The sequence below is a fragment of the Pyrgilauda ruficollis genome, unplaced genomic scaffold, assembly GCF_017590135.1.
Source record: "Pyrgilauda ruficollis isolate IOZ18807 unplaced genomic scaffold, ASM1759013v1 scaffold7, whole genome shotgun sequence".
NCBI classification, from domain to species: domain Eukaryota; kingdom Metazoa; phylum Chordata; class Aves; order Passeriformes; family Passeridae; genus Pyrgilauda; species Pyrgilauda ruficollis.
Genome location: NW_024528821.1, coordinates 13,874,050 through 13,887,982, shown reverse-complemented (window position 1 = coordinate 13,887,982; position 13,933 = coordinate 13,874,050). Strand labels below are relative to the sequence as shown.

Sequence of the window (13,933 nt, the reverse complement as noted above, 5' to 3'; positions counted from 1 at the left end):
AGGCATTGTGAAATAAGCAAGAGAACGAAGCTGAAATGCAGTTGTGTAAGGCTTGTGACAGAGTAGGAGAGGGAATGGAGAGGGAGTGAATGCAGCAAGCCAGAGACTGACACAGCAGGGCTGGTCTCAGGGGGTGAGCACAGAGCTCATTATGGGGATCTCAGGCATTGCACCACGCACCTCCAAATGGCCTTTTGAGGCTCTGCACTGGCAGTGGGGATGACACCAAGCCACCACAGAGGGAAAGTGAGGGAATGAGAAGGAGCATGACAAGGATGCTCCTGCCTGGTACTCACCTGGTGAAGTCATCGTCTCCGATCATGTGCCGAGGGATAGGCGAGTACCGGGACGGAGTCACCTGGGGAGGGATGGGATAGGCAGGCTTGCTCTCAACGCTGCCCAGGTAGCCCAGACTGGAGTTATGGCTTATGTGGTTGTCAGCCAAGGCTGAGAAGGCTGCAGGGGAGGAGAAGGTCATCAGGAGCAGAAATCCACACACAATGAGGACACGGAGACCAGCCCAGCCCTGCTCCCCACCCCAGCACTGAGGTGCCCCACAGCCCCGCGTGCCCAGCCAGCGGCGTACGTACTGCTGGCGTAGTCGGGGGGCGCGTACATGTCGTTGAGGTGGATGTTGCCAGGCTTGGCCACTTTCAGGTACACCATGTCAGAGGTGTTCTTCAGGGCGGCCACTGCCTCCTCGTGCCGCACGTCCTGCAGGTTTGTGTTATTCACCTGCCAGAGGAAAGGGCTGGGGCTGAGCAGGAGGGCAGGGACCAGGGCAGCCCTGCGGGAGTGGTTTTCCATAGGGGAGGTGCCACAGTAGCTCCAGAGGCATGGGACCATCACCTTGGGTTTGGCCCTCCTGCCTGCAGCCATAACTGTGCCTGCCCTCCCACAACAACATCCCAGCAGAAGCCCCAGGGAAGAGGGGTGAAGCTGCTGACAGGATGGGTGCTGGGGTTCAGGATCAACACTGCATCACAGTGGAACCTGTTCAGCTTCTTCTCATGGCTGGCTGTGGCCACGGGGCTTACCGCAAGCAGCCGGTCCCCGATCTGCAGGCGCCCGTCCTTCTGGGCAGCACCTCCCTCGATGATCTTGGTGATGTAGATGCTGTTGTCCCCAGGGATGTGCTGGTTCCCGATGCCCCCTGCAATGCTGAACCCCAGGCCTGAGGGAGAGTGAGAAGGCAGATGAGAGACAGACAGATAGACATACAGACAGAGACCACAGCCCCTGTGCCTCATTGGGCTTCACAGCCTGCCCAAACCCAGCAATGAGCCACACCAGCCTGGCCACCGTGCACAGCACTGCGGGTCTGTCCCACACCCCATGTCCCACAGCATTCCACGCTGCTTGGCCACCCTGCAGCATCCTGCACTGCAGCGGTGCCACCTTGCATCCCACATCCCCGCGAGGCTGCCCTGCATCTCATGGCATCTCACACCGAGGGGTCACCCCACACTGTCCTGTGGGGCAGTGGGGCACCTGGCCAAGCGAGCAGAGAGGGGGGCTCACCTTTGGGGCCCTTCATCAGGTTAACCTCCATGATGGTCTCTGGCGGGGGCTGCCGGCGGCGCACCACGAGCCGCACCACGGGGCCTGCTTCCTTCAGGGCCTCCACAGCTTTGCTGTGCACAACCTCAGAGACGTCCACGTCGTTCACCCGCAGCACGCAGTCGTTCACCCTGTGGGCACAGGACGGCCCTGAGCATCCCTGGGGAATGAGCAGCCCACGCCACCCTCCTCTGGTCACCCTCTGCCACCCTGCGCCAGCCACACAAATGAGAGTTGCTCGAGCTGGCCAGATCATGCCCTGCTGGGGTGAGAAAGGGGTCCCTCCCAAAGCGGGGGAGAGCGGAGCTGGTCCCTGTAGTGCAGCCCTGGAGGTGGGAGATGAGAAGGAAGGCTGGATCCCTGCCCTGGGGATGGATGGGAGCAGGAGCCTGATACAGGGAGGGGAGGATGGGTGGCAAAAGACAGGAGGCTGGTGGCCAGCGATGGTGGACATCCCTGTCGTGAGGGGATCTGGCTGTGGGAAAGAGACATATGGAGGCCAAGGACCATATTAGGAAAAGGGGTTAGGCCTAGAGGGTCCATGCAGAGATCCTGAGTGGCACCCTGGCTGCTCCCCCAGCCCTGTACTCACCCTAGACGGCCATCCATGGCTGCTGCTCCCCCGGGGATGATCTTGGTGATGAAGATACCCGGGTCATCTGGAACATGGGGGTTGTCGATGCCTCCCGCTATGCTGAAGCCGAGGCCAGAGTTACCCTGCGGGAAATCAAACGCTGTGCCTTTCCCCCATGGGCAACTGCTTGCTGCCAGCCCTCCTTAAACGGGTCCCCAGCCGTGGGACTGCCTGGGGCGCAGAAGCCCTTGCAGGAGCTATCCCACCCCGGGGTGCCTGGCTCAGGGGGCAGAGGGATGCTGGCTGGAGGAGAGGCTGGCGTTCCTCAGCTGAGTGCTCGGCGCAGCAGCGTGGAGCACTGAACAGATGGAGGGGGGAGTGGGAGCCGCCGAGGACCTCCCTCAGCACCGCGTCTCCACGGAGAGACGAAGGCAGGCGGGGAGCTGGGGGAAGAGGAGGTGGTCCTTGGCGGAGAAAACCTCCCCTTGCTGGCTGCTCCCCAGGAGGAGACACCGATGCTGCAGCCCGCACAGAGCAGCGGGGATTGTGCCAGTCACCAGCATCCCACTCCTGCCCCTCTGCACCCTGGGATGTGGCCCTGGCACAAAGCCCAGCTGGGGACCGGCAACGCTGATGACAAAATTTACAGGTTTGCCTGGAGGTGGCTATCAGGATGGAGTGGGCTCTCCAGTTGTGTCTCCTATTCCTCACAGACATGCTTGGAGCATCACTTGAGCTTCTCCTGCCGAATTACGCCTGCGGGGAATGCAGGGACCACAGCTCATCTCCAGGCCATTCCCCCAGCATCTCAGGATTGAGTGGCCACGGCCCTGTGCTGCCTCTCCCACTTGCAGGATCCTCATTAGTGACACACTCACAGGCACTGCTTCCAGATCCATGCTTGATGCAAGTGGACAATTCCTGCCTTTTTTGCTCTGCCTTGAAAATCAGATGGCTTCTTGCCTTGTTTCCTCATGTGGAAGAGCTGACACTTAGTCACATACAGTTGTGCCTGCCTCTCTCGTACACAAGTGGCTCTCCTGGCTGCCCATGGCCCCAGTGCTCAGTGGCACATGCGGGGGTGCTCTGCTCTTCCAGGGGACCTGTCTCAGTGTGGCTGAGAGGGCCACACTGGAACTCCATCTCCCCAGGATAATTTAGCACCAACAGCCAGCTGGGACTTGCACTTCTCCCCAGCAATTTTGCCCCAGCATCAGCTCCTGCAGCAAGGCAGAGCTGGCTTTATGACACTCGTGACACAGCACCAGGAGCCACCAATGCCTGTCACTGTGCAGCGCTCCCGGATGCTCTCTGGCCAGCTGGGATTTGGCTGGCATGTGACAGAGAGGCATTCAACAGTAAAGGGTCTAGGCTGCTCTCTTTCCTCTACACTGGGCTCTGATTACCCTGTGCCTAGGTCAAAAAAGCTCTTTACTGTCACAGAGACCAAGCCTGGCTGCAGCAAGGCAGGTGAGATTGAAAAATGATCTCCAGCCATTAGCTGTGCCTGTCTATGGCAGGTCTTTGGTTAGCTAGAAAACCTGGAAATATCTGGGAGGTGTTAATTTTTATTTTGACAAACCTCAAAAAGGAGTTCAAGGGATTTCTTAGCTGACATCAGGGTTGATGCCACGATGTCAGGGCAGTTCCTGCTGTGGACACATGTGTGGTGGGTAAATACAAAGCCATGTCCCTCTGCAGATTGTGTTTCTGCTATTGTTGCCCCCAAACTGCTGCTGCATTTACGCTTGTCCTTACATCAAAGACAAGGATTAATAGCAGTGGCTGACCAGCGATTTTGGGGTACACTGAGGTAAATTCTGGTCCCACGGCAAGGGGACAGCCTCGTCTGCAGGCACCAGGGTGCTTCTCCTGCATTAACACAGGACTGTTGGATCCCACCAGGGACCAGGCGAAGGGGAAGGACCTGGGTATGGCCCATGCTAGCCCAGGCTGCTAAGCAGTGAGATTCACTCATGGTTTCTTGCTGTTGGAGAATGAATTGCTGCCTGAGGCTTTGAAATGAGGGCATCAATGAGTGTTGCCTCTGTGTGGTCCTGCCAGCTCTTCCCCTGTTCCCACTATGGGCTGAGAACAGAGGATGCTCTGAATCCCTGAGACAAGGCTTTTGCCTGTGACTTGGGCCCGGAGCAAGAAGCACTTAGCCCAAAAAGGAAGGAACCTCTGGGCTGGTTTCGTCAGGCACGCCGGGGAAGCGGTGGGTGAGGCGGCAGCCCCAGATAACCTTCCGTCCACCCACCTCTGTGATGCAGAGCCAAGGGAAGGAGGGAGATGACTAAAGGCAGAGAGGAACAGAATAATGAGCGCTGCGTCTTCCCCTGCAACGCCGGCCACGCGGCGAGGCTGAGCATGGCAGCGAGGGGGAGGCAAGGTGTGCTGTGGGGAGAGGGGCAGCCTCCCACCACAGCCATTCCCAGCCAGCAGGGCTGTGCCTGGCTTTCAGAGTAAACCCTGGGCCAGCTTTTCCCACTCCCTCTCCATCCCACCTCCCCTGCTGCTTCCTGGGCAACAGAAAGCCCTTGGTGCCCTGTGCGGTGCTGGCTTGCCCCTGGATAAATCCCACACATGGGGGGAGCTGATTCTAGCCACGGCTGATGTGGCACACGCCATCACCTCTGTGTTGCCAAGAAAGAAAAGGCTTGAGCAGGAACTTCCTCTGTTGTGGTTTGTTTCAACCAAATAACCGGTTCCAGCATTCCAAGGCTGTGTGCCCTAGAGTGACAGGGAGCCTGGTGGCAGGGTGGCTTTAGTCCCTGTACCCAGTTGTGGGGTGCACCCACCTGTGTCTGCACGAGCAGGGCTCCCCACACCTCTGTTTTCTGACAAAGGCAATGACAAAGAGCCTCCCTCCGTGCTCTGCACTGATGAGTTTGTGGGGGTGAAGGTGTGAGAGAGGGAGGCAAGGGAGAAGCCCACCTCCCTCCCTTCTGGAGGGGTGTGCAGGGGGAGAGGGGAGCAGCAAGCCCACCCTGTGGGAGCCAGGCTGGCAAAACAGGTGTAAAGCCTCCAGAGAGCAGGGAGCAGAGCCCAAGCTCTCCCCATCAGCTGTGCAGGGATGCGTAGGGGGCCAGCTGTGCCGGGGGTGGGTGAGTGGGAGGAGGCTGCTGGTGGGTGAGCGAGGAGCACTTACCCTTTCCAAGACGATCTCCTCATACTTGAACATCCCATCACTGCCATTCATCTGCAGAGAGGGAGACAGCGTGTTACGACTCTCTGCTGGTCCTGGGGGAATTTGTTTTTCCTCTCTGGTAGCTGAACATGAAGAATCCAACCTAAAAGCTGCACCATCACCGCTGAAAAAGCCTTAAATATATGCAACTGCTTGAGCCTGCCCTGGAATTAAACCATGTGCTGCTTTTCTCTCTGGGCATGAGCCAAAGCCCACTGACTTTAATGCACTTCTGTGCAAAGCCTTTATTCTCCCAGCTCATTTCTCCAGCCATGAAAAGGAACACAGCCGAAGGCACAAAAAGAAATAACACCTTTGTTATGCAGCATATAATTAACCTCAGGAATTCACTGCTTGAGGAGGGGAAGAGAGGGGGTCGGTCCATTTAAAGGGAAAAAAATGTCTGTACATAATAACATAATAAACACCTTTAGCAGCTTATATTTTTTAAATCTTTTCGTAGCGTGACTGTATTAACAGAAAATTCAGGATAATTTATTCTACGAAATTAGTTGGGTGCAAAGGAAACAAGGTGTGAGAGAGTGGGGCACAGTAAGAGGTGAAAACATTGTGATGCCCTTCTGTACAAAAATGGTGTAGCCTGTCTCAGTGCTGTATACCACACTGATCCCCACGCTTAAAAGTCTCCCATACCCAAAGTATCAAAGCAGAGCTCTTGGAAACATAATGAATAGAAACAAAAAGGGATGCAATTGTAGGCTGTAAAATGGTAAATGTAGACTCAAAAAAAAAAAGAAAAAAAAAATCCAATCTCCACATAATCAACAGTGCACAGGAAAAATGTAGCGGTTTCACTCCAGATCATCAGAATCAGGCCGGAAACAGCTGCCAAGGTCTAAAATTTAGCAAGATTTGCAATGCAATTGGCTACTGAAACATCCAACACTTAACAGCAACTGTTTCAAAGAAAACTGAGTTGGAAGGGAACTCAGAGGTCATGGAATCCAACTCCTGGCCCTGCACAGTCCCCCCAACCATCCCACCACGTGCCTGAGAGCGTTGTCCAAATGCTCCTGGAGCCCTGGCAGCCTTGGGGCCATGACCAATCCCTGGGAGCCTGTTCAGTGTCCCACCGCCCTCTGTGTGAAAAACCTTGTCCTAATGTCCAACCCAAACCTCGCCTGACACAGCTTTGTGCCCTTCCCTCAGGTCCTGTCACTGGGCACCTGAGAGAAGAGATCAGCGTCTGCTCCTCTGATTCCCCTCACGGGGAAGCTGCAGACCGGTGAGCTCTGTCCTCAGCCTCCTCTCCTCCAGGCTGAATAAGCCAAGTCACCTCACCCTTTCCTCATATGGTCTCCTCTAGACCCTTCTCTACCTTTGCAGCCTCCTTTGGATGCTCTCTAACAGCTTTATATCCTTTTATTGTGGCCCCAGGACTCGAGGTGAGCTGCCCCAGTGGGAGCAGAGCCGGACAATCCTCCCTTGCCCATCAGGTGATGCTGTCCCCGCTGCACCCCAGGCCAAGGCTGGCCTTTTTGGCTTCCAGGGAACACTGATGACTGACATTTATTTTGGAGGGGATTGAATTCAACCTCATAATTTGAGTCATTCTGGGAAACAAGGGATGGGACATGGGTAGTTCTGTATGACAAGGCAGAGGCAGTGGAACCTGCACTCAGCAGGCAAATACCCCTCTCACTGTGCAGTCCTGCCTCTGCCTGTGGCCTCTGGATAACATGCAGGGTTCCTCATCTGGGTTTTACATCCACCATTAACTGATGGCTCATAGATCACACGGAGTCACTTTCTGTATACACTGTATTCCAAACTGGAGCTGACATGCCTTTGTTTGGACACAGTTCTCCTCATGAGGCACCAGCATGCTGGCTGTGTCCTGTTTCCCAGCTCCTTGCTATCTGCCCCTGCCATCCTCCACACCCCCAGGGTTCTGGGTCATTCCATGGAGGGGACAGCAATCATCATTTATGCTAAAGCCATCATCTGACACCACAGAAGAAAACCCAGCAAGGCAGCAGTGAGGCTCCATTGATAGGCAGGAAGAGGAAACAGGAGTTTTTCTAGGTGGCAACAATCAGGGGCCCAGGCAGAGGAGCAGCGCTGCAGGACAGGATCTGGGGTAGGGCTGTGCCACTTGTGGCACACACACCCTCATGCCCTGCCCTGGGATGCCAAAGCAATCCCACACCCTGTACTGCACTTCAAGGATGAGGCAGGCCAAAGAAATGGGAATGAGGCTTCAGGCAACACAGGCTGAGTGTGCTGTCCCTCCTTGGATGTGCCCTGTGCCTGGTGCCTCTCAGACACAGGAAGATTTCAGGGGAAAGTTCAGGGTTGGGACATCAGATACTCCAACAGTAGGATGCTCAGATCCTTCCAGCTCATTGGGAAAGGCTTTGGCCAGCTCTTACAGAAGGATCTTGCAGCAAAAAAGCACCAGAAGTGGTAGGATTAACCCACAGCAGGATCCCTGCCAGCCTCAGAGGGTCAGGGACACATGGTCAGTGCCACCTTCTGCCACAGTGCCACCTTGTGCTGTGCTCCTGTGGGCAGAGGGGCATTGCCTCCCTTGCCACAGGTTCCCCCTCCGGCATGGGCCGCCTTTCCCTGCTCTCATCTGCCCATACTGACTAATCCTGAGTGCAGCCAGCTTGCTGGCCCGTGCCACCCTCAGAGCCTCCCTCAGAACAGCCCCCATCCCATCCCATCCCATCCCATCCCATCCCATCCCATCCCATCCCATCCCACCCCTCTCTGCAGTTGGCATCCCCGTGCGTGGGGCGCAGCGTTGCCTCTCCCCGGCTTTCCAGCCACTCAGATTGCTGGCACCCTTTGCTACTACACACATTGTCCTCTCTGCTTTGGCATTCAGCACAGTTGCCACACAGCCAGCCATATGCACACCCACGGCCGCAGAGGAACAGCGTACACATCCCTCGGGATGGGATCTGCAGAAAGCTGTGACAATCTGTGAGCCGTGCTGAGAGCCAGCGGCACCCGGGGTGCACCGAGAGCCCAGCACAGACCCCGTCACACACCCCAGTGCTGCCAGGCAGCTGAGCTGGGACAGCCCCTGCTCCCCAAATCCCTGGCTGCCAATGCTGAGCGGTGTTGTGCACTGCTCCCGGAAAAACAGTGGTGTAGGTGCTCGCTTGATGTGGTGTCTGGGGTCAGCCAGGCCTGACCAGGAAGTTTTAGCACTGGTTATGTTTTCAAAATTCAAGCAATGCAATGCCAGTTAATTGTATAAGGAAGTCAAATGAAGAACTTAATATATACCACGTAACCAAGGGAACAAGCCAACAAAGCGAACGTTCCAGCGTCGGAAAATCAAATACCAGTCACTCACTGATGGCAAAAACCTCCCCATGATACCCACTAGAGCTGCCAGGACCTGGCTCTGCCACAGGCAGCTCCCCCTGTCCTTTGCCAGTGCCCTGTGCTCCTTCCCAGCTCCTGTTTGGGGCCATCTCCAGAGGGAAGATGCCTGGGTGGGAAGATGCACCACACCCTACTCTCCTCGTGTAACACCTGCAGAGCTGACAGCAGTGTCAGGGGCCAGTTAGCTGCTCCCAACTTATCCTGATCCAAAGCATCACCTGGTTTCTCATGGGAAGGAGTATGGGTATTTTTTCCAGGCCCTTCCCATACAACAGGCCCAACTGAGGGCTCAGGAAGAGGCGCCTTTGCTGGCCCTCTCCTCTTCTGAGCAGGAGGGAAACAGTTACCGATGACGGCATTTAGCTCATCAACAGAAGGCTGCAGAGCAACACTCATCTGATAAACAGAAGAGCACACACCTTCCAGAGCCACTGCAAGCTGTCTGCACGCTCTGCCGGCCAACACCGCCACAGCCCACGTGGAACACCCCTTGGAATTTGCTGGAGAGTAAGGATTTGAGGTGGGTTTTTCGGGTTGGGGGGTGGTTGGCTGTTTTTTGTGGTTTTGCTCGTTGGCTTGTTTTTTAAATAAAAAAGAAGGCCAGATTCATAAGGCGAAGATGAATCAGGTTCCTCAAATGCAACCCAGACAGACAACCAGGCTGCAAGAGCAAATACCCTGCAGGAAGGATAACACCACTCAGTCCCTTTTGGAGCAAGGTCCTGCCCATATCCTGTGCTTAGGGTGTGAGCACTGGGACCTGCTGGAGGAGCAGCAGTTTATCGAGAAAATGGAGAGGGTCTGAAGACTGCAGAGGCAGCCCTTGGTTGTGCCAGCCAGCCCGGGGTGTGGATGGCACCTGGCAATGCCCCACAGGTGCCGCAGCACGGGGAGAGGGGAGCAGCCCTGTGCCAGGGCACCTCCCCGCTGGCACGGGCACCGCCAGTGCTGGCACGGGAGAGCTCTCCCTGCCTGCTCATGGCAGGGGCCCAGGGAAAATAGGTCAAGAGCTGCCTCCCTTCACCTCCCCGCGTCCTGCCGCAGCACTGAGACCTACTGACTCGCTTCCAGCTACCCCCTGGCCTCAACCCCCTGGTGTGCAGTGCCCACGGTGCTGGCCTCGTGCACACAGTGGATAAATGCCCTGTTTCTGGTCAGCCTTTCGCCAGAGGGCCGTGGGGACCAAACTGCTGAGCTTGGGCAGAGTGAAGGGTTTGCAGCCTGACAGCCCCAGCAACAGCTGGGAGGACAGCACAGCCATGCTGCCTGAGGAACTGGCACTGGGATGTGCCCCAGCCAGCACTTGGACCAAGGTGTGAGGGACTCACTGGCTGAAATCAGGCCTGGAAAGCACTTGCCTTCCTCACACCTGGCTTTTAAGCAACTGAAGGTGATTGCACCTCACTGCTGGGCAATGAGGCACCAAATCAGGCTCCAAGGACCCAGACTCTGAAACCTTCAACTCTTCAAGGGCTTTGGAGTGACTTTCCCTGCTCATTTTGGAGCTACCTAGCAGCAAGAAGTTGTTTTAGGTTCAGAGAGGCAGCTCTAAAATGTGGAGACCTCATCTGCCATGGAAACTCTGTTTCCAATTCTCTGCCTCCCCATTATGGACATGCTGGGCAAAATACACCAAGATGTGAAACTGTGAGCATGGGTGATGCCCTCCAGCACTCTCCTTAAAATCATAAAGGGATGATTTTAATACTGCAGGCATTTTATAACAGGTTATTTGGGTTTTTACACCCTGGGGGTGCTGGGCTCTGCTCAAGCCACACACTGAGCCCCAGCCATCCCAGTGTTGCAGCCCCCACCTTAGAGTGCTGCTGGTGCTACATGCTCCTGGGGATGGAAGTGGGTGGATGGGGACATTGAAATGCAGAACAGACTTCTTGATAAACAGTCAGGGCCAAATCAAGCCCAACAACCAGTCCAATGCAATCAATGGAACTAGAACAGGAAGGAACTAGACTACTTCCATCTGTTTATCATTAAGGAAAGCAATGAATAGTTAAGTAATTAAAGACTGGAAGATGTGACTTTAACCCTTCCAAATACATACTGTACCAACAGGCTTCAGATTTTGGGTTTGTATAAAAACCTCATGTTTACAGATTTGGCATTTTGGGTGTTTGCAGCAAGCTCCTGGTGTGGCTCCTTTGCTGACCTGGGAAACTGCTGAGGTTTTGGGGAGTTGCTTTCTCTGAAGCCTGAGGAATCCAGCACCCAGAGAAGGAAAAGACAGAGCAACGCCTGTTTCCTGGTATAACGTGAAGTGGAAGACAGGAGGGTTTCCAGGCTGGAGCTGAGGAATCAAACTGAGCTGTCTCCCCTGCTCTGGGCACCCAGTGGTGACACACACCAGATCACAGCCAGCAGAGCTCAGCTACAACCTGGAGGCCCTTCTGACCCCTGCAGGACAGTTGCTCCCAGCATGTTCTGCTGTATTTGGATGGATGGGATCAGTGACTGTCACCCCCAGCAGGATGCTGGCATCTGTCTGGGGTGCAGAGCACCCCTGAAACCCAGCCAAAGTGCAGGGAGAAGGGGAGCACAGAAATATGGAGGTGGAGGGAGAGGGAGGGATGTGAAGTTAATGAGCTGGAGCACAGGGAAGCAGCCAGGAGGGCAGGAATGCACTGCAGTGGAGGGAGTGGTTGCTGCCCTGCATGAGGGCTCCCAGAGGTTCCTGGCCTCTGCAGGGCTCAGGAACTGCCTGGGGTGACAGAGCCTGTCCTTGGCCCCTGGGCTCACCTCTCATTGCCCTTGGGCTCACAGGCAGGGAGGAGGGATGGGCATGGATGGAGTGTGGCAAAGGATGCAATGCTGGTGCCTGTAAGGATGAGCAGGCCATGCTCCTCCAAAGGTGTGACATTTTGTACTGAGAGAGAGTAGAAAATGGATGTGAAAGCAGACTTTCCATCCAGGAACACCTCCCTGCCCTGCCCTGCTCACAGCACGGTCTGGTCCAGCACTATGGTGGTCCCATTCTTCAGGAGACACTGCCCTTCTTCCAGTTCCCTGTAGAACAGCCAGGAGAGTGCAGACAGGAAGCTGCAACATGGCACTGCCCTGCAGGGTGCCCAGCACAGTGAGAGAACCTCCAACCCACAACCCCTCTGCCATGCCATGTGTTTGGGGAAGGTAACCTTTGGGGACAGCTGCTCCCCTCTGCCACATTCATACAAGGCTGCTGGACCCAGGGCCAGCACGCTCAGAGATGCACCATTGCCTTCTCCCCAGAGTCAGGTGGCTTTAAGTCAGGCTTAATTAAACCATACAGCCAGGGTTGGAAAGGTGTCAGCCAGGCTTTCGTTCTTTTCTGTAGCTCTTCTCAGCCCAGTGCAGCTCTGATGTGCACTGACCCCACCACAGGCTGTGGGCTGACATCTGCAGTTTTCTGCAGGGGAAATTCAACCCCCAGAAGTCACCTGTGGCCCACTACCCTGACTCCAAAGATGGACCCACCCCAGCTCTGAGTCCTGGCGCTGCTCCACTGCTGTGGAAGGCAGCTGCAGTTTGATGCATCAGAAGTGAACCTGACGCAAAGCACCCAGCCCTGGCAAGCTGTTAAACTGGGCTCCTTTAGGCAAAGAAGGGAAGCACCTCACAAGCACGGAGCCAGTGCTGCTGGCCAGAAACCCATGCTGGCCATCCTGCTCCCTTCATCTGCCCCGCAGGAATGAGTTACAAGTGTTCTGGGGACGGATGCAGCAGGATGCAAACCCCGACTGCAACAAACTGAGGAGGATTATCTCATACTACACCACTACTACACGGTGCCAAATGCACCGTGGCTGCAAACACACTCACCAAGCACTGCTCAGCTGCTGGCAGCCTTCAGTGGGAGAGGAGCAGCACCCAGTGGGCCCTACTGCCCTGAGGACTGGTGAGGGAGATGCCAGCAAGCACCCAGAGAGCCCTGTCCCCCTCCTGAGGGGCCAGGGCTGCCAAAGGAGGCTGAGACAGTGCAGGAAGGTAAAGGATGCTCCAGCAGAGCCTCTCAACTCCCCTGCATGGGAGGCAGAGGAAATGGCTGTATGATTAACCCTGAGCACAACCATCTGGGATCCCCAGCTCCTCTGCTGAGGCCTTTTGCCTTGTACCTCCCTGTGCTGGAGTCCCCAGCACCTCAGTTCTGTGCAGCGTCACCCAGCCCCAGAAAGGTTTGGGGGTGGGATGAGCTGTGGGGACACGGTGTGGGTATCAGGATCTTCTGCTGCCTTACCAGGGCCTCCTTGAGCTGGGAAAGTCTTTCCTGCATTGCTGAGCAGGGAAAATGCAGCACTTGATCAAAGGAAGCAAAATGAAACCGGGAGACTTACAGAGAGCCCTTGTTCCAGCGAGTCTGTATTCACGATAATGGGAGCGGGGTTGGCCTGTGAGGAGACAAAAGTGGGATGTCACCAAGCTGAGCGATGAACCCAGCCCTTCGTGGTGCACTGCCTCTCCCCTGGCCATGCCCTCACAGACCCTCCAGGCCAGGCAGCAGAGAGAGATTCGGGAAGGGCTCTCTTTGTCCCTCCTCCAGATGTCCAACAGCCCCGGGACAGGAGCAGGGCCACAGCACGGCTCTGGGCATCAGTCCTGTCCTCAGAGGTGGCGTGTCCCAAATACCCCATGGCCTTGGCTGCTGGCAGGGAGAGAGGGAAGATTGGAAATTCTCTCAGGCTTGTGTCAGACTCCTACCAGCACCAAAATTTACGTGAAATTCATACTAGTGAGGTGTTAGGAGATATGAGGAGTAGGGAAAGAAGCCTTTCTGAGGGAGGAATTTACTGCCAGCACACCAGGCTTTCAAGCACCTTCCAACAGCTGCTGTTCTTCTAAGCACAGGGCTACCACACCCCGGGGGAGGTGACAGCATTTGGTCCCTTATCCTCGTTACTCCTGTGCTCGGCAGCCTCGGCTCCTCCTGCACAGCAGCACATGCATCCTCCTGTCCTGAAGGGCTCCCCTGAACCTCCTCGTGGGCTGCCTCTGCCCTCGGCTCGCTGCACATGGCAGGGCACACACTGCGGAGGGCAGCCAGGGCAGCCGGGCAGGCACGGAGGAAGGGAGGCCGGAGAAGGGACGGGCCAGGGCGCAGCGCCCAGGCCGGGGACGGGTGAGGCCAGGGGAGGGTCGGGACGGGAGGGAACGGGACGGCTGGAGATTAGGGACGGCCGAAGGAGGGACAGGACAGGACGGCCAGAACGATGGGGCGGCGGAGGAGAGATGGGAGGGGACGGGGACGGGGACGGGGC

The 13,933-nt window shown here is 56.2% G+C and overlaps 1 protein-coding gene across 1 annotated transcript in view; it reads right to left on the bottom strand.

Annotated features, from left to right (window-relative positions):
- The window catches only part of DLG3 (discs large MAGUK scaffold protein 3), a 76,358-nt gene that overhangs the window by 24,646 nt on the left and 37,779 nt on the right, over positions 1 to 13,933 (bottom strand). The window contains exons 5-11 of the mRNA XM_041485416.1: positions 13,013 to 13,066; positions 5,286 to 5,336; positions 2,153 to 2,277; positions 1,522 to 1,691; positions 1,038 to 1,174; positions 591 to 735; positions 297 to 456 (exon numbers count right to left, since the gene is read on the bottom strand). Coding sequence (XP_041341350.1) covers positions 297 to 456; positions 591 to 735; positions 1,038 to 1,174; positions 1,522 to 1,691; positions 2,153 to 2,277; positions 5,286 to 5,336; positions 13,013 to 13,066 — 842 coding nt within the window. The remainder of the gene's footprint in view (positions 1 to 296; positions 457 to 590; positions 736 to 1,037; positions 1,175 to 1,521; positions 1,692 to 2,152; positions 2,278 to 5,285; positions 5,337 to 13,012; positions 13,067 to 13,933) is intronic.